This window comes from Rhinopithecus roxellana, chromosome 14 (genome assembly GCF_007565055.1).
Source record: "Rhinopithecus roxellana isolate Shanxi Qingling chromosome 14, ASM756505v1, whole genome shotgun sequence".
NCBI lineage: Eukaryota > Metazoa > Chordata > Mammalia > Primates > Cercopithecidae > Rhinopithecus > Rhinopithecus roxellana.
The window spans coordinates 65,324,836-65,347,691 of record NC_044562.1 but is presented as its reverse complement, the minus strand read 5'-3'; the positions used below and the strand labels follow the sequence as shown (position 1 = coordinate 65,347,691).

The following is a 22,856-nucleotide window of genomic DNA, read 5'->3' as shown; positions in this document are numbered from 1 at the left end:
CTACATTTTGTTGGCTCATTCATCGGTTGACAGATATTTGGGTTGCTTCTACCTTTTGACTATTATGAATAGAACTGCTGTGAACATTCATGTACAAATTGTTATTTAAATACCTGTTTTCATTTATTTTGTATTTTTTTTTTTAAATTTTTGAGACAGGGTCTCTCTGTCACCCAGGCTGGAGTGCAGTGGTGCAGTCATGGCTCACTGCAGCCTCCACATCTTGGGCTCAAGCAGTCCTCCCACCTCAGCTTCCCAAGTAGCTGTGACTACAGATGTGTACCACCATGCCTGGCCAATTTTTAAATTTTTTTGTAGAGAAGAGGTCTTGCTATGTTGTGCAGGTTGGTCTTGAACGCTTGGGCTCAAGTGGTCTTCTTGCCTCGGCCTCCCAGAGTGCTGGGATTACAGGTGTGAGCCACTGTGCCCGGCTGACCTGTTTTCATTTCTTTTGGGTACATACATGTGAGTTAAATTGCTGGGTAATTCTGTGTTTATCTTGTTGAGGAGCTGCCAAACCATTTTCCACAATGGCTGCACCATTGTAAGTTTCCTCTAGCAGTGTAGGAGAGTTCCGATGTTTCCACACTTGCCAACACTTGTTACTTTCCACTTATTGTAGTATAAAGTTATAATATTTAATAATGTAAGAATATTGTATTATTAATCGGTTCCTCAGTGACTAACAGTGTTGAGCATCTTTTCATGTGTTTGACCATTTGTATATATTTTTTGAAGAAATATCTATTCAGATCCGTTGCCCATTTTCCAATTGGGTTGTCTTCTTGTTAAATTGTAAGAGTTTTTTATATATTTTGGGTACTAGACCTTTATTAGATACATGATTTGCAAATATTTTCTCTGTGAGTTGTGATTTCACTCTCTTGATAGTGTCCTTTGAGGCACAAAAGTTTTGAATTTTGATGAATTTTGATGAAGTCTGATTTTTTTCTTTTGTTGCTTGTGCTTTTGGTGTTATACTTAAGAAACCATTGCCTAATCCAGAGTCAAGATTTATACCTATGTTCTTTCACAAGTTTTGTAGTTTCAGCTATTATTAATATATTTAGTCTTTGATCCATTTTGAGTTTTTTTTGTGTGTGGTGTGAGGTCAGGTTCCAACTTCATTCTTCCTGTGTGGATGTGCAGTTGCTCCAGCACCATCTGTTGAAGAGGAGTGCTCTCCAGCTGGAGTCTGCCTCCCCAGCTGTGCAAACAGCCCTGCAGTATTGAAAAACAGCCACAGAGCTTCTCAGGAGTGCTTGGTAATCTCAATGGAGTTCATGAAGTGATTCTTAATAGAATTATTCTTATGGATGGTTATGAGACATTTACATATTTAAAGGATTTAAAAGGAAGTAATTTGCATTTCAGAATTTTTACTGCCATGGAACTCGTCTACGTTTTATTTTGTATTATTTTATTTTTTTTGAGACAGGGTCTCACTGTCACCCAGGCAGGAGTGCAGTGGTATGATCTCCGCTCACTGTAGCCTCTACCTCCCGAGCTCAAGTGATCCTCCCATTCAGCCTCCTGAGTAGCTGGGACCACAAGCATGCACCACCACACCTAGGTAATTTTTGTATTTTTTGTAGAGATGGGTTCTTGCTATGTTGCCTAGGCTGTCCTTGAATTCCTGGGCTCAAGCAATCTGCCCACTTCAGCCTCCCAAAGTGCTAGGATTACAGGCGTGAGCTACTGCGCCCAGCCTCTTCTCCGTTTTAGGTTTGAGAATATGGACTTGATTCAGTTCTTTTTATAGTTTGGTAAACTTGAAATAACACTCGTCTCATTAAATCCAGTCTCATTTGACATTCTCTGTATTTGAACTCTGATAAAAATGGACACTATAGTACTCAGAGGCTGGGCAGAAAGGAAGTCTGAGAAGTTGTTCTCTATCTCCTTTCTCTCTGTGTGGTTGCTGAACATTTCTATGTACTTCAGGAGGGCAAGTAGAACCAGGTTTGTCAAGAATTGAGGCATGAGTCTATTTATTTTAGTTTTTATTTTTTTCTTACATTTAAGGGAGATCTGACAAATGAGGCATGAGTCTAATGCCAAAGTGTATTTTTTGTCTGTGTTTTTATATCTGACTGGTGTTTTGTATAAGTGGGAATTCTGCTGTTTATAGAAACTCCTTGGTAGTTAACTGCAGCTTCTTTGTCCTCTGGCAGCAGAAATGGGTATAACCATTTGGGAAAGTGACTTAGTGAGTGTCTGAATAACTCCGAGAGACTCTTGGTCCAGAATTCTAACACTGGGACTCTTTCCTGAGAAAATAATCTTAAATATGAAGCTCATGAACAACATGTTTATTGTACCATTAAATATAAAAAGTTGCAAAGCACCCTGGTGTCCAAGTCCAGCTTGGGACAAACTCCACCAGAACACTCCAGTGTAATGACTCAGTGAGTTAATGATAATAGCTGATAAAATGGGTACTGTGGGCGGGTCCCGTGCTGTGCTCTGTGCGCGTGCTATGCCACTTCACCTTCACAACTTCATGGCGGCTGCACCAGGTCACAGAGCCGGAAAGTGGCAGTGTGCGAGGCTCTCAGTCCCTGAAGCCGCCAGCCAGGTAATTGAGGAGGGCAGCAACAGGGACGGTACTGTGTGATGTTGGAGAAAGAAAGAGGCAAAGCTGTGTTTACAGAATGCATTTCAGCCGTGTGTGAAACACTGGAAATAAGGTGGAATAGGAAATGACACGGAGGAAGTTTCTCATGATATTGCAGGTCGGGTGAGGTGGTGGGATTCGTATTATTTTTATGTTTACATCTGCTTGCCTGCATATTCTAAAATGAGCCTGTATTATTTTATACCGAAGGGAACAAAAAGGCGTAACATGCTTCCCTTCAGTGGAGGACCCCTAATGGCAAGAGGGGCTGCGTCACGATGTGGTGATGATTCAGGATGGAGAAGCGGCTGCCTCAGCCTTATCTGGAATGTCCTGTAACAGCTGAAACAGGACTGTTGGATCAGAACAGACTGAATTTCAGGAGTCAAATATACAAAAGGGCATGCTTGTGAAAATATAGGATTTAAGTTTCATAATATCCTAATAAATGAGTACATTATATGGAACAACTTAATTATGTTCCCCTTTGTTTAAACTTTTAACTCCTGTGTTGAAATTAAATCTACACTTACCTAAGCGGCGAGCTGAAGATCTTGATATAAATAGGATGTATTTTATCTTGAGATGTAAACTGTTTGATGCGAGCAACATTGTCAGTTCTTTAGATATGTTCATAATGATATTAGCATCCCTAAACATTTGAATAAATAAAAAAGAAATAGCATATAGAGGAATAACACACAAAGCAAAAGCAGATCTAGTTGCAGCATATTGTTGTTTGGAAAAGCAAGTTATTAAATAATTCATATATCATGTAACTCCCCTTTATGTTTTTTAGTTTAATTTTTTTTGACACAGGGTTTTTTCTGTTGGTTTGTTTGTTTGTTTGTTTGTTTGAGATGGAGTCTTGCTCTGTCCCCCAGGCTGGAGTGCAGTGGTGTGATCTCGGCTCACTGCAACCTCTGCCTCCCGGGTTCAAGCAATTCTCCTGCCTCAGCCTCCTGAGTAGCTGGGATTACAGGTCCCTGCCACGACACCTGGCTAGTTTTTGTATTTTTAGCAGAGACGGGATTTCACCATGTTGGCCAGGCTGGTTACGAACTCCTGACCTCAAGTGTTCCACCCGCCTCAGCCTCCCAAAGTGCTGGGATTACAGGCGTGAGCCACCGCACCTGGCCTTGAAGCAGGGTCTCGCCCTGTCACGCAGGCTGGAGTGCAGTGGGGCCATCATTGCTCACTGCAGCCTTGGACTCTTGGGCTCAGGTGATTTTCCTGTCTTGGCCTCCCCAGAGGCTGGGAGTACATGTGTGTGCCACCATGCTCAGCTAATTTTTAAATTTTTTGTAGAGATGGCATCTCACCGTGTTGCCCAGGCTGGTCTTGAACTCCTGGGCACAAGTGATTTGCCCACCTCTTTCTCCCAAAGTGCTGAGATTACAGGTGTGAGCCATAGCACCTGACAATTTTGTTTTTACGTGTTTTTTTTTTTTTTTTTTTTTTAAAGAGGCACACTCTTGTTCTGTCATCCAGGCTGCAGTGCAGTGGTTCAGTCATAGGTCACTGGAGCCTAAATTCCTGGGTTCAAGTAACTTTTCTGCCCCAGTTTCCCTAGTAGCTAGGACTACAGGCATATGCCACCATACCCAGCCAATTTTTAAAGTTTTTATAGAGATGAAGTCTCTATAAAAGCAGAGGGATACTTTACTATGCTATGTTGCCCAGGCTGGTCTTGGATTCCCGGGCTCAAGTGATCTGCCTGCCTCATCCTCCCAAAGTGCTGAGATTACAGGTGTGAGATACCATGCCCAGCCCCACTTTTCTGTTTTATTTACATACTTGAAAACAGACGGAGACGGGTATGGTGGCTCACGCCTGTAATCCCAGCACTTTGGGCGCCCAAGTCGGATGGATCACCTGATGTCAGGAGTTCAAGACCAGCCTGGCCAACAAGGTAAAATCCTGTCTGTACTAAAAGTAACAAAAATTAGCCATGCGTGATGGCGCACGCCTGTAGTCCCAGCTACTTGGGAGGCTGAGGCAGGGGAATCGCTTGAACCTGGGAGGTGGAGGTTGTAGTGAGCCCAGACCGTGCCACCACACTCCAGCCTGGGGGACAGAACAAATCTGTCTCAAAAAAGAAAAAAGAAAAAAAAAGAAAGAAAACAGATGGGAAGGATGTTATCTTGGAATGTGAATAGTAGGTGTTAGTAGTGGCTGGGCTCTGGGTGGTCTTAAGTAAATAAAAAGTAACCTCCAGCAAACAAGTGCCATGAGTTGGGCCGTGTAACACAGGACTTTATTTTCACCAAATGTCAGAAAACAGGTGAGGAAGCAGCTGGTTGAGCATGTGCCAGGGGAGAGGAGGTTGAATGCTGATAGTGGCAGCACTGCCGCCTTGTTCTCAGGTGCTTGTGAGATCCATAGGTCAGGAAGCTGGGGAGGCTCCCTCTAGCCCGGCAGCACCAGCTTCAGGCCTTTGGTGTGTTTCACTGACTTCCAAGTGTCCAAAGCGCCCTGTCTGCACTGCCCCTCTTATGACACTGGAAAACAATTTGTGGAAATTTCCAAACAGACGCAGAAGTAGAGACCATTGAATTAATCACATCAGCCTTGTGTCTTTCTTGTTTCATCTGTTTCCACCCCCTTCTCCCACCCCTACTTTTTTTCCTGAGCATTTTAAAGCGAATTATTCTGTTCTTCCTACTATGTCAAGTATCCTTCTGCTGGAGCAGTTTCCTGAAAGGTCAAGGGTCGAGTCCCTTTCATTGTAGTATTCCAAGCCGCACTCAGCACTCAAGTGTTCAATAAACATTTATTGAAACAGAGTGATTTCATTCCACAGCTTGATAGGGAGATGGATTTTGTTCTGCAGGTTTCACGGAAGCTGAATCTTTCCTACCTTAATGAACCCCGGATAGCATGTGTGTATTTTGGGACGTCGCTCCTGCTGCTGGTGGTTAAGGTTTGTGCCTTTGGTGTGTAGTGGAGATGGGTTTGTGCATAAATTCACTTTCAGAAAAAGTAGGGTGATTGGTTATGGCTTAATTTAGTCTGAACTTGTACAGACAAAAATAATGAAAAGTAAATCTTCCCCAAACGTAAAAAAATGTTTTTCATCTGCTGTCTAAGCATGGAGAGTTGAAGTCAGGCAGGTCTGAGTCTGAAGCCCACGCCTGTCACTTCACTGGAGATGTCTGTGTCCTTTCTGGACCCCAATTTCTTCATGAGTAAAATGGGGCCATAACTATTGCATGGGGCAAATTAAATACAGATTTTACATAAGCTCCTGGCACACAGTAGGCACTCCATAAATACTGGTTCTTTCTTCTCCTTGCCCATGATGCTGTGAAATGGGAACATTTCCTGGGCCTCCCTTAGACGTTCATTGTATGGATTAAATGGGTAATCTCTGGAAAGTGCTTACACCTGAGCCTGGAGCAAGTCAGAGCTCATCTTCCTGGGTGCTGCTACGGGTGCAGCCCCTGCCCTGGGAGTCCTTTTAAAATCATATGTGTGCCTACCCTGTCTCGTCTACCCTGTTCCCTTTCCCTAGAGGTAACCACTTAACCATTTTAATTGTTATTTTGGTTAAATTGTTTCTTTTTGAAAAAAAACTTTATATTCTTCACACACACACAATGTCCTCCTTTTTACACAAAGATATTAACAGCATGTTCCTTTTTTTTTGGAGATGGAGTTTTGCTCTTGTCTCCCAGGCTGGAGTGCAATGGCACAATCTCGGCTCACTTCAACTTCCACCTCCCAGGTTCAGATGATTCTCCTGCTTCAGCCTCCCGAGTAGGTGGGATTACAGGCGTGTACCACTGCGCCCGGCTAATTTTTTGTATTTTTAGTAGAGATAGGGTTTCACCATGTTGGCCAGGCTGGTCTCCAACTCCTAACCTCAGGTGATCCACCCGCTTCGGCCTCCCAAAGTGCTGGGATTACAGGCGTGAGCCACTGCACCTGGCCCCTTAATAGCATGTTCTATGCATGTTCTGCACAGTTCTCTTTTTACTTACTCTGATTTGGAGACTGTTCCATAACATATAAAGATATCTTTCACAATCCTTGTATAGTTATGTGGTACTGCATAGTTTGAATGTACTGTAGTTTATTCGACCGCTAGCCTGTTGGTGGGCATTTGGGTTATTTTCAGTGTTCTACTATAATAGTTTGTAGCACATAGGCTTGTACAAACTTTGTTTTCTATTTTGCCAAGGTGTCTTTTGGGATAGATTCCTAGGAGTGGGCTTGCTAGATCAAAAGAGTAAACGCATGAATAACTGCTCTGGATTTTGCCAAGTGTTTGTCTTCAGGGCCATCCCGTTTTGCAGTCGTGTCGAGTGCCCATCTCCCCATTGCCATAGAAGCAGAATGTGTTGCCTCTTTGTTTTTTTTTTTAATTTGTTTTGAGATAGGGTCTTGCTCTGTCACCCAAGCTGGAGTGCAGTGGTGTGATCACAGCTCACCGCAGCAACCTCTACATCTTGGGCTCAGGTGATCCTCCTACCTCAGCCTCTCAAGTAGCTGGAACTGTAGGTGCACTAATTTTTAAATAATATTATGTTTTGTAGAGGTGGGGGTCTCTATGTTGCTCAGGCTAGCCTTGAACTCCTGGTCTCAAGTGATCCTCTCACCTCAACTTTGCAAGTAGCTTGGACCACAGGTGTGCACCACCATGCCCAGATAGTTTTTTTTTTTTTTTTTAATTTGAGGCCGGGTGTGGTGGCTCACACCTGTAATCCTAGCGCTTTGGGAGGCCTAGGTGGGCGGATTGCCTGAGCTCAGGAGACCAGCCTGGGCAACATGGTGAAACCCCATGTCTACTAAAATACAAAAATTAGCTGGGCGTGGTGTCTTGCGCTTGTAGTCCCAGCTACTCAGGAGGCTGAGGCAGGAGAATTGCTTGAACTGGGGAGGCGGAGGTTGCAGTGAGTCAAGATCGCGCCACTGCATTCCAGCCTGGGCGACAGAGTGAGACTGCATCTCAAAAAAAAAAAAATTGTAGAGATGGGGTCTCACTGTGTTGCCTAGGCTGGTCTCAAACTCGTGGGCTCAGGCTATCCTCCTGCCTCAGCCTCCCAAAGTTCTGGGGTTACAGGCGTGAGCTACTGTGCCCAGCCTTGTTTGTTTCTTGTCAGTTTGATGGTGCAAATAATATTTTCACTTAGTTTTGTTTTTCTCTTCTGAGCTAGGTTGAGTATCTTTTCCTCCATTTAAGGATTCCTCCGTATCGTTTCCTCCTTTTGCAGTTTTTTTTCTGTCAAATGTTTGTTCATATTTTTTGCCCCTTTTTCTACCAGGTTGTTAGTCTGTTCTCAATTTTTTTAAGTTCTTTAAAGATTAGGGATATTAGCCCTTTGTGGTATTTTGTAAAACTTCCTGGCCTGGTGTGGTGGCTTATGCCTGCAATAAGGGAGGCCAAGGCCTGAGGATTGCCTGAGCAACATAGCGAGACCCTGTCTCTACAAAGCAAAACAAAACAAAAGAAGCGCACCTGTAGTCCTAGCTACTTGGGAGGCTGAGATGGGAGGATCGCTTGAGCCCGAGAGGTCAAGGCTGCGGTGAGCTGTGATTGAGCCACTGTAGTCCAGCCTGGCTGGCAGTGTGAGAACCTGTTTCAAAACAAAAACAAAACTTCCTGAGGCACTGGCCTCAATTTTTTTAAGTTCTTTAAAGATTAGGGATATTAGCCCTTTGTGGTATTTTGTAAAACTTCCTGGCCTGGTGTGGTGGCTTAATTAAGATAATTAATTAATTAAGATAAATAAACTCACTAAACCCGAGGGACTGTTGGTCTGGGGAGGGAGACAGCCTCATAATGGATGCTCATTTACTTGCAAAGTGATGACAGCTAGTTCTGCCTGGGGGGAGTCTGGGAAGACTTCCTGAAGGTGGTGGCATTTGACTTAGGTCTCAAAGCTTAGTCATTTCCCCGCCAGTAAAAGAGGAGCTGAGGATTTCCAGGCAGAGGAAAGAGTATATTCAAAAGAGTGGGGAAATAAAGGAGTCGGTTGTGTTTGGGTCAGGTGGTTCTGGGAGGGGTGAGAGAGGAGCCTCTCAGATTGGGAGGAGCCCTGTGGGCCTGCAAAGCCTTCCTAGATGCCATGGAAAGTGAGGAGAGGTTTGGGAGTGGGCCCTGGCTCTGAGACCGTATTCTTCTTCCAGTCACCTGGGAGCTTCTAACACAGTGGCTCCCTGCCCCTCCAACACTGATGCTCATCACTGGTTGGGTGGTGCCGGTGGTCACTGTTTCTCAAAGCTTGTCAGGTAATTGTAATTGGCTGTTGGGGTGAGATCCTCCCGTTTAGAGAGAGAATTGTGGCAGCAGGTTGGAGGAAGGAGGGACAGAGAACAAACTTGGTGTGCTTAGGAGCCACCTGTGCTTTTGGCAAAAATTCATATTTCTAAGGCTCAGGAGGTTGGGAGTGGGGCAGTAATTTGCTTTTTCTTTCTTTCTTTTATTTCTATATTATTATTTTAATAACTTGTCTTTTTTTAAAACTAGTTCAGTGAAGTAGTGAGAATGGGGTGGAGAATAGAGCAAGGAGTTCAGTCTGTAACTGGTTGTGAACCCTCATTTGAGATAGCTCACTGCCTTCAGGCTAGCCATAGCCTGCATTTTTAACAAACGTTCCAGGGATTCTGATGTGGTGGTCTGGGCCACACTTTGAGACACACTGAGCCTGAGACAAGAGGCAGAACAACTTAAGCCTGAGGTAGGCAGGGCTGAAGAGGAGGGGCAGAATCTTCCATTATTTTATTTATTTATTTATTTTTTTTGAGACGGAGTCTCTCTCTGTCGCCCAGGCTGGAGTGCAGTGGCCGGATCTCCGCTCACTGCAAGCTCCGCCTCCCGGGTTTACGCCATTCTCCTGCCTCAGCCTCCCGGGTAGCTGGGACTACAGGCACCCGCCACCTCGCCTGGCTAGTTTTTTTGTATTTTTTAGTAGAGACGGGGTTTCACCGTGGAATCCTCCATTATTTTAACAAATACCATTAATGATCCTAGGTAGCCAGTTAGAAATGGGGAGTGAAGGAGGAAAAGAGTTGAGCACCTGCTACTTCTTTTAGATTTGATGATGCTATTAATATTAACTAAAGAGGAAATGTGGGGTCAGTGAACAGTGAGATGAGGTACATTTCAGTGTGGAGGCCTGGCCCGTGGGGATGCCAGCATGCAAGACTAGGTTTGAGTAGCAGTGATGCTGACAGAGCGGGAGCGAACTCAGCCAACCCCTCGTCATCAGCCAGGAATGCATTTGGCTGCAGGTTGATGTCATCAGGACCCACACGGGCTACCTTGAAGCCTCAACATGCTTGCCACAGCACTAGATGTGTGCTCATTCAAAGCAAAGGTGGCACTGCGGCTACACATGTTCCCATATACCAGCCAAGCACTCACCTACCTCCCCACCCCCAACAGAACTGCTGAGGTCTCCTTGACCGGTACTGGGGTAATGGGGATTAGCCCTATGATGAAAGGCCCCCCCGCCCACCACCCCCAACTCAGAAGCAAGGTCCTGTGAGCAGTGAGGATGTCTGTGTACGTGTATGGAGGTGTAAACAGTGTCAGCCATACCACAGTAAGAGAAGTGTCCTGGGTTTAGGAAAAGTGAGTGTGAACTCCAAATGAAGGGCACATCTGGAGCAGCTCTCTCTTGGGTGTTTGGGTGTACACATTGTTGCCACTTTTTGGCTTTTTTGGTTTGGTCCTTCCTCACATTAGTGGGGGCAGGAATGAGGTGTCACTCCTCCTGTCAGTAGAAGCTTTGGCATAGGAGCTTTGGGACATGGTCAGTTTTAATCTTGGTGGCAGTGCATTGAAAACAAGGGTAGTGGCAATGGGGAAATTGGATTCTCTTGATGGGTAAAGGAAGGATGATGTCCTTTTTCCTTGGGTTGGTGTTGTGGAGTCTTCAGAAAACCTGTGTTGGGTTCCTTTCTGTCAGAGTTAGCACCAGACTCAGGGTCTGGCTCTGCAGAGCTGAGCGGGATTCTGCAGCGCCACGGGTTGCCTGGTGTGCTGTCTCCTGCTGGCCGTTGGTGTCATGAAGATGCCGATGTGGCACACATTCCATTGCCGCCTTGGGCATTCCCTCAACTTCTGCCAGGATGCAGTAAGATCAGGTTATAGGTAGATAGGTGGTGGGTAAGTTGCAGGTAGTTCCTGAATGAGGATGAATCTGTGGGTAGTGTTCTGAGTAGATACAGGCATTTACCTTTGCTTAATTGATTTAAATCCGTTATCAGCAGACTTTTATGCTAAAGTTTTATTTTGCCAACAAGTATTGTCTGGGCTCTGGGTTTGAATTCTAGGTGTGACATTCATTAGCCAAATGGCCTTGGGTGAATTACTTAATCCTCTGGCCCTCAGTTTCCTTGTAAAGTGGGAATATTGCCACCACTTTCAAAATTGATGTGAGGATTAAAAGATGAAAATGGCTTCTACTCGGGTAGTGGATGTGGTGTGTGCGGAGTGTTGGAGATAGTCTGGAGGGTTGAACATGCTTTGCATGCCTTATGTTTTGTGAGCAAATTATTTTCTGATTGCTTCCTATTTGTGAATCATGGTGCTTATAAATTGCAAACCACAGACGAAGCTTTGAGATAGAATTGGAGAGGCCTGGGATTTCTTTTGTGACCTGTCATTAGTTGTTCACCTGGGCAAGTTACTTAGTCTCTCTGTTTACCAGTTTTCTGATTTGTTAACTGGAATGTTAGTTTCTGTCTCATAGACCAGAAATGTTTGTTCTGTTAAGAAGACAAGTAAATATAAAAATACTCATGAAAATTTAAAGTTATACGCAAATTGGGCCAGGTGTGGTGGCTCACGCCTGTAATCCCAGCACTTTGGGAGGCCGAGGTGGGTGGATTACCTGAGGTCAGGAGTTCAAGACCAGCCTGGCCAACATAGTGAAACCCCATCTCTACTAAAAATACAAAAAATTAGTCGGGCGTGTAGTGTGCGCCTGTAGTCCCAGCTACTCGGTAGGCTGAGGCAGGAGAATCACTTGAACCTGGGAGGCGGAGGTTGCAGTGAGCCGAGACTGTGCTACTGCACTCCAGACTGGGCAACAGAGCAAGACTCCGTCTCAGAAAACAAACAAACAAACAAAGTGATATGCAAATTGATAGAAGTAAGTTTTACTAGCTTCTTTCCACTGAAACGTTTGTGTGTTAATGTTTTATCCTAGTATTTCCACTTTTGGGGACTTTGTGAATTTGGGTGATGTTGCTTAATTAACCATAGTCAGGTTTCTGTTTTACCTGCTTTTTTGTTGTTGTTGAAGGACTGGGAAGGTCTAAAGGACAGATAGATGGCTGAAGTGGACATTCGGCTAATTTTCATTCCTTTCTCCTATTGTTTTTTTTGTTCCCCTCCCCAGTTTCCCAGCTGTCTGCCTGCCGTCCCTCTGTCCAGGTCACCTTGGGGCAGGTTGTGGCTTGCTGCCCTGAGCCTCTGGACACGTCTCTTGGTTGGCCCCCTCCATTTTCTTCACCCCTATGTGGCAGCTGTTTTTCATTTGTTTGTCTTTTACTGTGTAAATGTGGAAATCCTCACTCCTTACATGCTCGAGACATTAACGCTAATAAATATTAGTCTGAGATTTTACTTCTGTCCTCAAATTGATTAACTGTATTTTTCCCTTTACCGTTTTACATGTAGAATGATACATAGAGTATACATGTAAGTTGAGAAGCACAGTCATGGACTGTGCACACGTGGACCCACCTGCATGGCTGATTGCCAAGGTGCTCTTCTGTGGCATCCCCCAGGGTTAAGCATCCTTTGGGGTTTAGTCTCCATTTGACTTACTCTTCTGGTAAATGCCAGTTCACACTTTCTACCGGTTTTCTTTTTGGTGGTTTTTCTTTTTCTGTGGGAGTTTCTTTTTTCTTTTTTTTTGAGAGGGAATTTCACTCTTGTCACCCAGGCGAGAGTACAATGGCATGATCTCGGCCCACTGCGACCTCCGTCTGCTGGGTTCAAGTGATTCTCCTGTCTCAGCCTCCCAAGTAGCTGGGATTACAGGTATCCGCCTCCATGCCCAGCTAATTTTTGTATTTTTAGTAGAGACGGGGTTTCACTATGTTGGCCAGGCTGATCTCGAACTCCTGACCTCAGGTGATCCACCTGCGTTGGCCTCCCAAAGTGCTGGAATGACAGGCATGAGCCACCGCGCCCAGCCTGTTCTGTGGGAGTTTCTGCTGTATTCTGGTTGCTGACTGGCTGTCGGCAGTAGTGCACATATTTTTCCCACCTTGGCTTTTCTTTTATCTCTTTTTGAGGTGTCTTTGATGAGCAGAAATTCTCAATTGTAATATAGTTGAGTTTAGCAGTCATAGCTTATATCTAATATTTTTTTCTATTATATTTAAGAAACTCTTCCCAATTCCAAAGTCCCTGGAAATTCTCTGTCGTCTACTGGAAGTTTTGAAGTTCTTCTGCCCCTTGCTCTAGCACACCCAGAGTCTGCCAGGAGCTCACGCATGTGGTGTCCTTGGGTAACCTGACATCTCAGCCCCTTTGCTGAAATCCCTCTCCCTCCAAACCCCGGTTTGCAGTGCCGCCTGTTTTGTACATCAAGCTTCCAAATCTGCAAGGGTCTGTTTCTGGGCTATCTTTGGTCCCCAAATTCCACTTCTCTTAATTTGCTCTAAGGATAGTTGAGGACATAAGCAGATATTTACTTATGGGAATGTCCGCTGAATTTCTGATGATAGCATTGAGGGAACAGGAAGCATTCTAAATCTTCTGGCAGTGGGAAGCAGGTGAATGATGGAGGGGAGGGTGTGTAGGTGCAGTGAGATACTCTGTAGCCAACAAAAATGCGTTTGCTGATGCGGCTATATGGTGATAATATACATGACAGAAAAAGTAGCAGGGTCAAATAACAGAATGCACAGTATGGGTTCCATGTTCATAGAAAGGAAGTTGTAAGTTGACAAAAACCTGTCATCTTTGCTTTCTCCTGTCCCGGTCACACTCAGGTTGATTTGATCTGGCTTCGACCCCATCAAGCCACCATGTCTGCTCTGGCATGTCCTCGGTGACCCCCTGGTGGCTGCTTCCTTTCTCCTAGCCTCAGTTCTCATTTATGACCTCGCTGCTGCATTGGACATCACTGATGTGATCTTCTCGACGTGCTCTCTCCTCTCCTGCACTTCTGCCCACTTTCTTCTCGTTCTGCTTTCTGGCTTTCCTTCCTCGATGTTGGTGTCCCTGGGTTCCCATTTCCCTGGGCCTCCATGCACTCCATGCTTTCTCCTTTGGGGCCCTTGGCAAGGCATCTCCTGCGTTAGACCTTCTCCTACATCACAGACCTGCAGTGCTGGCTGTCACCTCACACTGAACTCCCCTGATGTCCTCGAGGCCCACAGACTCAGCACGTCCAGAATGAAACCGACATCCCCCCACTGAGACACACTCTTCAGAGGTGTCCAGGATTTCTGTCCTGTCTCCTCCCCTTCACCTCGGTCAATTGTCACATCTTTCTGAACATTCCCGTGCCTGTGTCCATCTCTCCCCTGCCACCCCTGACTCTTGTCACCAACTCCCCCCTTATGCGAGTTTCTGAAGTGTTCTGCCAGCCTCCACGTTTCACCCCCTCTTCTTTCCCACACTGTGGCCACAGTCAGCTTTCCAGAGTGTATTTCTAAGCCACCACCGGGCTCTGTCTCTAGCCCCAAGGAGCAGCTGCGGGCCTCTGCTTGCCCAGAGGCCCAGGCCCTCCTCCCTGACCTGCTCAGGCACCTGTTGTTCAGGCAGCCTCTCTTATGGGACATTGCTCACTGCCCTGTGCCCCACATCCCAGAGCACTCTGGTGTGTATACGTCTGCTCTCCTCTGGTCTGAGCTCCTGCCCATGCAGCCCTCAGAGCCCAGTGCAGTGACCAGCATCTGGTGACGTGGCCATGTGTTGGAGAGGGGTCAACCTCACCCTGTGACTGGGCCTGCTGATCCCTTTCAGACAGAGTCTGTTCTGGACTTTCTCTGTCCCCTGGTTTGAAGCCCTTTTCAAGGGCATTCTCAGAGCTGTCTTACTCTTCAGCAAGGACCACTGGAGACTTACACTTCCCCGCAAACAGCTGCACGTGGTAGCCTTGGACCTGTGGGCTGGGCATATGTCTGTTGGGTCAGTGGGTGGCCATGGACCATGCTTCAGCTCAGGCCCAGTGCCCTCGCCAGCTTCCTCTGGGGAGCCCAGCACTGGAATTAGTGTCTCACCTCTGTTTGCTGGTGGGCGCGTGTTCACTTTCTACCTGCTGCTCTCTCTCTGACTGGAGCTTGAGAGTTTTCTCGGTGCAGTGTGTGTTGCAAATTTGCCTCTGATTGGAATAAGGGTATCCTAGATGGCTCAAACGACAGTAGGCCCTTTTGTTTGTGCATAGAACCCAACAAAGTGTCTGTAAGAGCCCGGTGGCCTGGCATGGCCTGAGCGAACTGTGCAAGGGCCTGGCCCTTTCACTCCTGACTCTGCTCTAGGGGGCAAGGAGAGGCCTTGTCAGCCGAGCAGCATTTCCTGTGGGTGCCTTTCACAGCTGCCACGTGCAAAATACAGCACATTATTTTGGGGTGTTATTTTCTTGACCACTTTTGGTTCATTGCTTTTGACTAAACGTTTAAAAATATTCTGCAGCATATCTATAGTACTCACAAGCAGCGAATCAGGAGAAGAAATGCAGTTTCTGAGAAGGCTTCAAAGAAATCATGGTCTTTATCTCTTCCCCAGCCTTTTCCGCTGAAACCCACCAGTCTTTTTCTGAGCACTCTTGTTCTATAAATAAAGCAGCAGCTCTCCTTGGGCAGCCCAAGATCGCAGACTCTCATCCGCCCTCAGAAAGATTGTGCGTGTGCGTGTGCGTGTGTGTGTGTGTAAGAGTATGTGGTGCAGTGAGTTGTGTTTTAATTTTGCTTTTCTTTTATGTATGAGATGTGTAGCAGGAGATGCAAGAAAAAATACTCTAGCATCTGTCCTTTAAAGATAACTTATTCTAACTTTTCTGGGTTTTGGCTTGTTGGTTTTGTTGTTTTTTTTTTTTTTGCCCATTTAGGGAAGAGATGGAAGTGATTGCTTTCTCCACAGAGGTAAGGAAGAGGAATGGGGGCCAGGGGAGATATCTTCACAGTGAGGGCTTTGAGGTCAACAGAGAAAGGATCTCGTGATGTATGTTTTAGGCTTCTGTGGATGGCATTGCTCTGTGCAGATGTATTTGAAATGAGTGTCATCCATGTGTACTTGGATCTGAAAAGGATGTTTGGAAACAAATACCATCTCCCAGTCCTTCACAGTGAAGACTGGTTTGTATCCTCGCTCCCAGAATCAGGGGGTGGGACTCTGTCTGCCTTGGATCACCCTTGTTCTGTTCTGGACGGGACCTCAGATGCTAGCTGTTTGCTGGGGATCCCTGCTGTCTCTAGGGGAGCGGGTGGGGATGGGAAGGTCACTTCTGGCAAACAAGCCTCATCAGGATGCTTGATTGTTGGATAATGTTGGGCTCCTCTCTTTTTCCTTCCTGGCACTCTTTAATTACTGGGGAAAGGGTGGGTGCCTTTTTCAGAAGTGTGAGGTGAATGTATAAGCCAAGAATGAGTCAGTAGATTCTTCAGCAGCTCTCCCCTGCGCCGATCCTCTAGAGTTGGAAAGGGCTGCTGTCGTGCTACCGGGCCAGTGCCGAAAGCAGAGTTCGCCACGATTGGTATGTGCTGGTGAGCAAGAAGCTCTTGGAAGTGGTCGTGAGTGCAGCCAGTTTCCCCTAACCCAGGAAGGGCACAGTGAGGATGGCTTGTTGCAGGATAAGGAGGAGACCCCTAGGCACTGTGCATTGGCCTGTGCTATGCTGTCTGGGCGTGGTCCTGGTGTCCGTCCACATGTTGTTGGGGTGTCGGGGTGGGGGCTTTCTGCAGCCTTCCCTGTTCCGCTCTGTCTTCTGTTGTGAACGGCCGGTAGAAGGATCGGGCAGTGCAGTGTTCCGCGCTTGCATTCTGGCACAAGTGGGGGACAGGAGCCTCCTGTGGCTTGCTCTTGCTGGTTTTATGTTAGGGAGTTTTCAGCATTTGTGGTTACTTAAAAACTTTGTGCACACACTGTTTAAAACATTTACGTAAAGTGCAGAGCTATATGGGATTAGGTAATTAAGCAAAAGCTTCTCTGAACCAATGTGCTTGTCTTTGAACAGAATTTTTAGGAAGCCTCCCTCCGTTTCCATGCTGAGGCCCTTGTGGACTGGGCATTTCTGTGAGGTGGGATGTAACATAGTGTGCAAACGCTGAGAGCCAGGTTCTTGTCTTCATGCATGTCGTTTATTCTTTCTGACTGTGTTAATGGCTCTGAGTACGTCAGAAAGTCTCATGACCAAGTAGTTCCTTACGCATTTGATGTTTTGGTGGCATGGGCTATGTGAGGCGGGGGAGCAGCTCCAGGAGAAGTAGTGCCCCCTTCATTCTTGGCTTTAATTGAGCCAAGGTGAGTGGACTGTAGAGTCCATTTCTGGATTCTTATAAGAGAACGTCTTGTGTTATGGGGTGAACTCATCAGATTTTCGGGTTGAGAGGAGTTTTAGTGTCTGTGGCCGAGGCACTTCCCTCTCATGGTGTGTGCAGATGCACACACCCAGCCTGTGAGTGGTGGGTTGGGCTGAGGGTGCAGGCCTGGAGTTTCTGAGCCCCAGAGCCACTGACGTAGACAGCTTTGGCAGCAGCATCCTGAGAAATGGCAGGGGGCCAGAGAACACAGAGACAGGGCCAAGAATAGCTGAAAAATACCAAATGCTGAAGTTGGAGAATGCACTGGCCCCATGTCCCACTGTCTTCCCAGCTGCTGCGTACTGTGGCCCTGTGAGCCTCAGTGTCCTTTCTTCATGTTGCCAGTGCATCCAGGGCACACCCTGGGCCTCTGACACCCCCACCCACACAGGCACACATTGCCCCATAGAGGAAAGGATTGGTGTAACCCCCCAGTCCCCTGGCAGCGTGCTGGGCCTGTGCATAGGTCAAGGTCTGTTGAGAGTGTGAGAAATATTTTCTGTTGGAGACATGAATATGTTTCAGCCACAACAGGGTGCGTTTCAGCCGGAAGAGTGAAAGGGCACCTTGAAAACTCAAGTTTATGAATATGTTTCTGTATTTTCAGACCATCATCAAAGAGGGGATGCTGACCAAACAGAACAATTCATTCCAGCGATCAAAAAGGAGATACTTCAAGCTTCGAGGGCGAACGCTTTACTATGCCAAAACGGCAAAGGTGAGGCCCCATGCAGGAAAGCACGCAGTGAGGACATCACAGGGACCACGCGTGAGGACATCACAGGAGCCGTCCCGGGGGAGGAATTGGGGGTGCTGAGTCCTTGTGTGGGAAAAGCTTCAATTTTCAGATCTGTTATTGCCAGTGAGTTTTGTAACACTCCACACTGTCAGGTTTTACTTGTCTCAAGGCATGTTTTATTTCTTATCAAAATTAATTTCTATTCATTTTCCTTTTCTTTAATGTCATCAGTAATGGGGAAAAGGAAAAAAAGGGTCACAGAAATAGCCATGTTAAAGTTGGATATCTTTCTTTCAGAAAGGTTGGGGGGAATCACGGGTTATGAATTTTATCTTCTTATTATTATATAATTCTTTATTCTTTAAGTATATTGAGCTTTTTTTAATTTTTTGTTTTTTTTGAGAGGGAGTCTTGCTCTGTTATCCAGGCTGGAGTGCAGTGGTGAGATCTTGGCTCACTGCACCCTCTGCCTCCTGGGTTCAAGCAATTCTCCTGACTCAGCCTCCCAAGTAGCTGGGATTACAGGCACCTGCAGCCATGCCTAGCTTATATTTTGTATTTTAATAGAGATGGGATTTCACTGTGTAGGTCAAGCTGGTCTCAAACTCCTGACCTCAAATGATCTGCCTGCCTTGGCCTCCCAAAGTGCTGGGATTACAGGCGTGAGCCACCCATGCCTGGCCTAGAGATGGGGTTTCACCACATTGCCCAGGCTGGTCTTTAACTCCTGACCTCAAGTGATCTTCCCGCCTTGGCCTCCCAAGGTGCTGGGATTATAGGCCTGAGCCACTGTGCCCGGCGGAAGTAGAAGGAGCTGAGCTTTTTGATGTGTGAACAGAAATGGGAAATTCTTTATTTTTAGGCTTTCTAGCAATTAACCTTCTTTCTGTTGCCCTATTGTAGGTAGATTTAAAACTAGAAGCACCAGGTGGGTGCTGCTGGAGGAGGAGCAGCCAGTGAAAGTCACAGATTACTGCTATGTTTAAGCGGATGTGGTGTTAGACATTCAGACACCAGTGTGTTGGCTGGGATTCTGAATACCTGTATTTTTGTATCAGTATTGGTGTCAGTACTAATATTTTGGTATTTAAGAAATCTGGGATCTGAATCATTTACATTTTGAGACATACCCCTAGAAAGTTACTGCATTAAAATTTGAAATGGAACAAAGCAGCTTTTTTAGAAAGAGTTCTGACCACTTCCCTCACTTAAAAAAAACAACAACACGAGAAAACACCTTTTACAGTTAGTTCTGGGGGCGAGGGGAGGGGGAAGTTTACTTAAAAGATTGAGTCTCTTTTCTGAGTAATTAGTTTGATTTTCTCCAGGGTTCCTCATAGAGCCATCATAGAATAGAGGGGATGGTATATGGGAAACAGCAGGCAGAGGCTGTGCTGGGGGACTGTGACCGTGTAGGGAATGGAAAGGGAGATGGTGGAGGTCCCCAGGCCTGATTCCCAGCCTGCCCTGGAGCGTCTCTCTCCCTCCAGGACCAGTCTCCTTCTGATCTGCTCCCTTGTTTCCTTTCATGGCCAGACACCTTCCATTTGGACTTGTCTCTCTTCCCCAGAAGAATTTATTTTAGCCAGGACCTTTCCCCTCCATGTGCTCGCTGGAGGAACAAGCTGGGAAGACACAGAATCCTCAGTCCGGACCCCGGGGCCTTCCCCCAGCTAAAACACTGTGTGAGAACACACTTCACATGTAAAAGTGAACACTGGTGTTGACAGTAGTAGTAAATACAGAAATACTAGCATTGAGTTGTTTGCTTTGGTTCTCTCTCTTTTTTCCTTCACTAATGCAATGGCAAAGTTCGTAGATTTTTTTTTTTTTTAAATCATGGCACTATACCTGTGAGCTCGAGCTTTTGGTTAGAAGCAGGTGGGTGGATTAATTTGGATTGGCTTATTGATTGGATCCTACAGTTTCAAGGTACTTGAGCTTCTGTGGGTGCTTGGTAGGGATCAGGGGGGTGTGGTGGGCAGCGCTGGTTGGTGCTTAAGGATGTCCTTGTCTTTGTGTGCCTTAGTCCCTGTGTTTGTCTCTTTCCAGTCAATCATATTTGATGAGGTGGATCTGTCAGATGCCAGCGTGGCTGAATCCAGTACCAAAAACGTCAACAACAGTTTTACGGTAAGATTCCTGAGTCACGCCTTTCTTGATTCTTTACTGAAGTTGGCTTTCCTTTTTGATCTGAACATGTGTCCAAGCAGTTCAAACACTTTTATTCTTTGAATGATTGCTGGTAAAATTTGAATTTAATGCTGAAAGTAATACTGTGGTTGGACAATAACCAAGAATTTGGCATGCATAAGCACAAAAGGACAATAGGGACGAAAGGAAAATTTTTAAAATATGTTTTGGTTCACGCCTTTTTTTTTTTTTCTTTTTGAGACAGGGTTTCGCTCTTGTTGCCCGGGCTGGAGTGCAGTGGTGCTATCTCCAGCTCCCAGCAACCTCTGCCTCCCGGCTTCAAGTGATCCTCCTGCCTTAGCCTCCCTAGTAGCTGGGATTACAGGCATGTGCTATCACACCTGGCTAATTTTGTATTTTTAGTAGAGACGGGGTTTCTCCATGTTGGTCAGGGTGGTCTGGAACTCCCAACCTCAGGTGATCTGCCCGCCTCGGCCTCCCAAAATGTTGGGATTACAGGTGTGAGCCACCACGCTTGGCTGGTTCATGTCTTACCAGCTCTGTACAGAGTTTTGTTTTCTGTGATTAATGTAGAAAATTTGGAAAATACAGACAAGTATGTTAAAGCAAAAAGCAGCCATAATTCAGACACCTCAAAAAACATTGAGTGTTAATATTTTGGTGTATTTCTTTTTTTTTCCTTTTTTATGTTTAAACTTTCTTCCTTCCAAATTTATGAAAGTTATATTGGACTTTCTGCAAAAGTTCTAAATGCACAAAATCATGTGATCGCACCGCTTGGAAGTGGCCAGCTGCTTACTCTCTAGAGTGTTTATCTTTATTTCTGTATGTTTGTGTCTTTACCTGCGTGTACCCGTGAGATCATGCTGAACCTTTTCGTTTACACCTGTGTGGTTTTTTCCCCCCAGGACAATTTATAGTAGACATTTGCTCATGTCAGCTGATCTAAATGTTCATTATATTTTTTAATGGCTATAGTAGCATTTTCTTGTATGATTGTATAATTTAGGCTTTACGGGCTGACTTTAGTGCCTACCTGTGTAAGGTTTGACTCTTAATAACAGCACTAGAACTTTTAAAGCTATTTTTCTTTATGTTATTAGGCCATCCCATCTAGACATAAAGTATGCCCCCTAATTTTAAAAATTATTCTTTTATAATTCAGTCAAGGTGAGTAATTTTCCTCAAGTTTAGGATCCGACATTTTGGGTTAGTGTTAGTTTCACGTGCTTTCAAGTTCTATTTTATTTATTGATGGATTCATTGTTGATGTTGCTGATACAAATGGGATTTTCCTTCCTCTGTCTAAACCTCTGCTTATTTTGTGTTGATGTAACTGCTCTTATTTTACTTGGAGTATTTGTAGTTTTCTCTATTAATTTATTTTTACCAGCTGGGAAGAGACATTTTTAACCACACAAATCGATTTTTCTTTGAGTCGTGGTTTTTAGAGTCTTTAATAGGAGTAGGTGTTGAATTTCGTTGGAGTATTCTGAGCATCAGTTAATTAATTAATTTTTTAGAGATGTGGTCTCCCTTTGTCACCCAGGCTGAAGTGCGGTGATGTGATCTCGGCTCACTGTAACCTCTGTCTCTCAGGTTCAAGGAATCCTCATGCCTCGGCCTCCCTAGTAGCTGGGATTATAGGCGTGCACCATTACGCCCAGCTAATTTTTATAATTTTAGTAGAGATGGGGTTTCACCGTATTGGCCAGGCTGATCTCGAACTCCTGGCCTGGAGTGATCTGCCTGCCTGAGCCTTCCGGATTACAGGCGTGAGACACTGCACCTGGCCTTGAGCATTAATTTAGATGTTCATTTGGTTTCAGTTATTTGCATATTTCCTATTAAAAAAATTATTCTTAGTAATGTTGAATTTTACTCCTTAATCTTGCAATTTAGATTTTTCCCATTGGTGTATATGCATTTGTTTTGAGTGAGAAGGTAGCCTTGTTGCAGTTTTAAACAATTGTTTTTTCTATTTTTAATTTTAATGGTTACATAATAGTTGGACGTATTGCCTTTGTTGTGTTTTGATTTCAGAGTTAAACTAACCCCATAAAATTCATTTAGTAACTTTCTTTGAGTTTATGTTTTCTGCAACATTTTATGTAGCTTTGGGATTGGTTGTTTCTTAAGTTTGATAAAATTTATTTTAAATTATTTGTCAAGAAGACTTTTTAGGGAGATAAGGCTATAATTGAAATAAATCCTGAAATACTTGTTTCTTGCTTTTGATCATTTGAGCCTTTTTCACTTTTTGAGTCCATATCTGTAAGTTACTTTCTCACTAATTTCACACCTTCAAATTTAGTAGCGTGTACTGTTGTGTAGTTCAAACACCTATGTCTCTGGTTGGATCTCCTTTGCATTTCTAATTTTGTTAGTTTAGTTTGTTTTTCTTGTCAGATTTCTTAAACTCTAGCCTTTTTGTTTTCTTTGTTTTTAAAGAGAACTAGTTCTTAGATTATTGAACAATTCTCCTTTTCTGTTTCCTTGTTTTTTTTTTTTTTTTTTTTTTTTTGAGACGGAGTCTCGCTCTTGCCCAGGCTGTAAGGCTGGAGTGCAATGGCGTCATCTTGGCTCACTGCAACCTCCACCTCCTGTGTTTAAGCGATTCTTCTGCCTCAGTCTCCTGAGTAGCCGGGATTACAGGCACCTGCCACCACGCCTGGCTAATTTTTTTGTATTTTTAGTAGAGACAGGGTTTCGCCGTGTTGGCCAGGCTGTTCTCAAACTCCTGACCTCGAGTGATCCGCCTGCCTCAGCCTCCCAAAGTGCTAGGATTACAGGTGTGAGCCACTGAGCCTGACCTGTTTCCTTTTTTTTTTTTGGGTGGGGTTTAACTCTGTT

The 22,856-nt window shown here is 45.1% G+C and overlaps 1 protein-coding gene and 1 long non-coding RNA gene across 8 annotated transcripts in view; both read left to right on the top strand.

Moving 5' to 3' along the window:
* The window catches only part of DGKD (diacylglycerol kinase delta), a 115,665-nt gene that overhangs the window by 16,372 nt on the left and 76,437 nt on the right, over positions 1 to 22,856 (top strand). For 5 of the 7 annotated variants that reach the window (XR_004053103.1, XM_030916107.1, XM_030916106.1 and 2 more), the window contains exons 2-3: positions 17,718 to 17,828; positions 19,902 to 19,982. Coding sequence is in view for 6 of the 7 variants with exons in the window: in XM_030916107.1 (XP_030771967.1) it covers positions 17,718 to 17,828; positions 19,902 to 19,982 (192 nt within the window). In the remaining variant the exon portion in view is untranslated. Of the gene's footprint in view, positions 1 to 15,631; positions 15,674 to 16,213; positions 16,285 to 17,717; positions 17,829 to 19,901; positions 19,983 to 22,856 lie in introns of those variants that run through there. The other 2 variants (XM_030916108.1, XM_030916109.1) reach the window with 2 other exon arrangements.
* Positions 2,315 to 3,092, top strand: LOC115893158. Its single transcript, XR_004053104.1, has 2 exons — positions 2,315 to 2,578; positions 2,828 to 3,092. It is a non-coding gene; the product is annotated as an uncharacterized LOC115893158 (long non-coding RNA).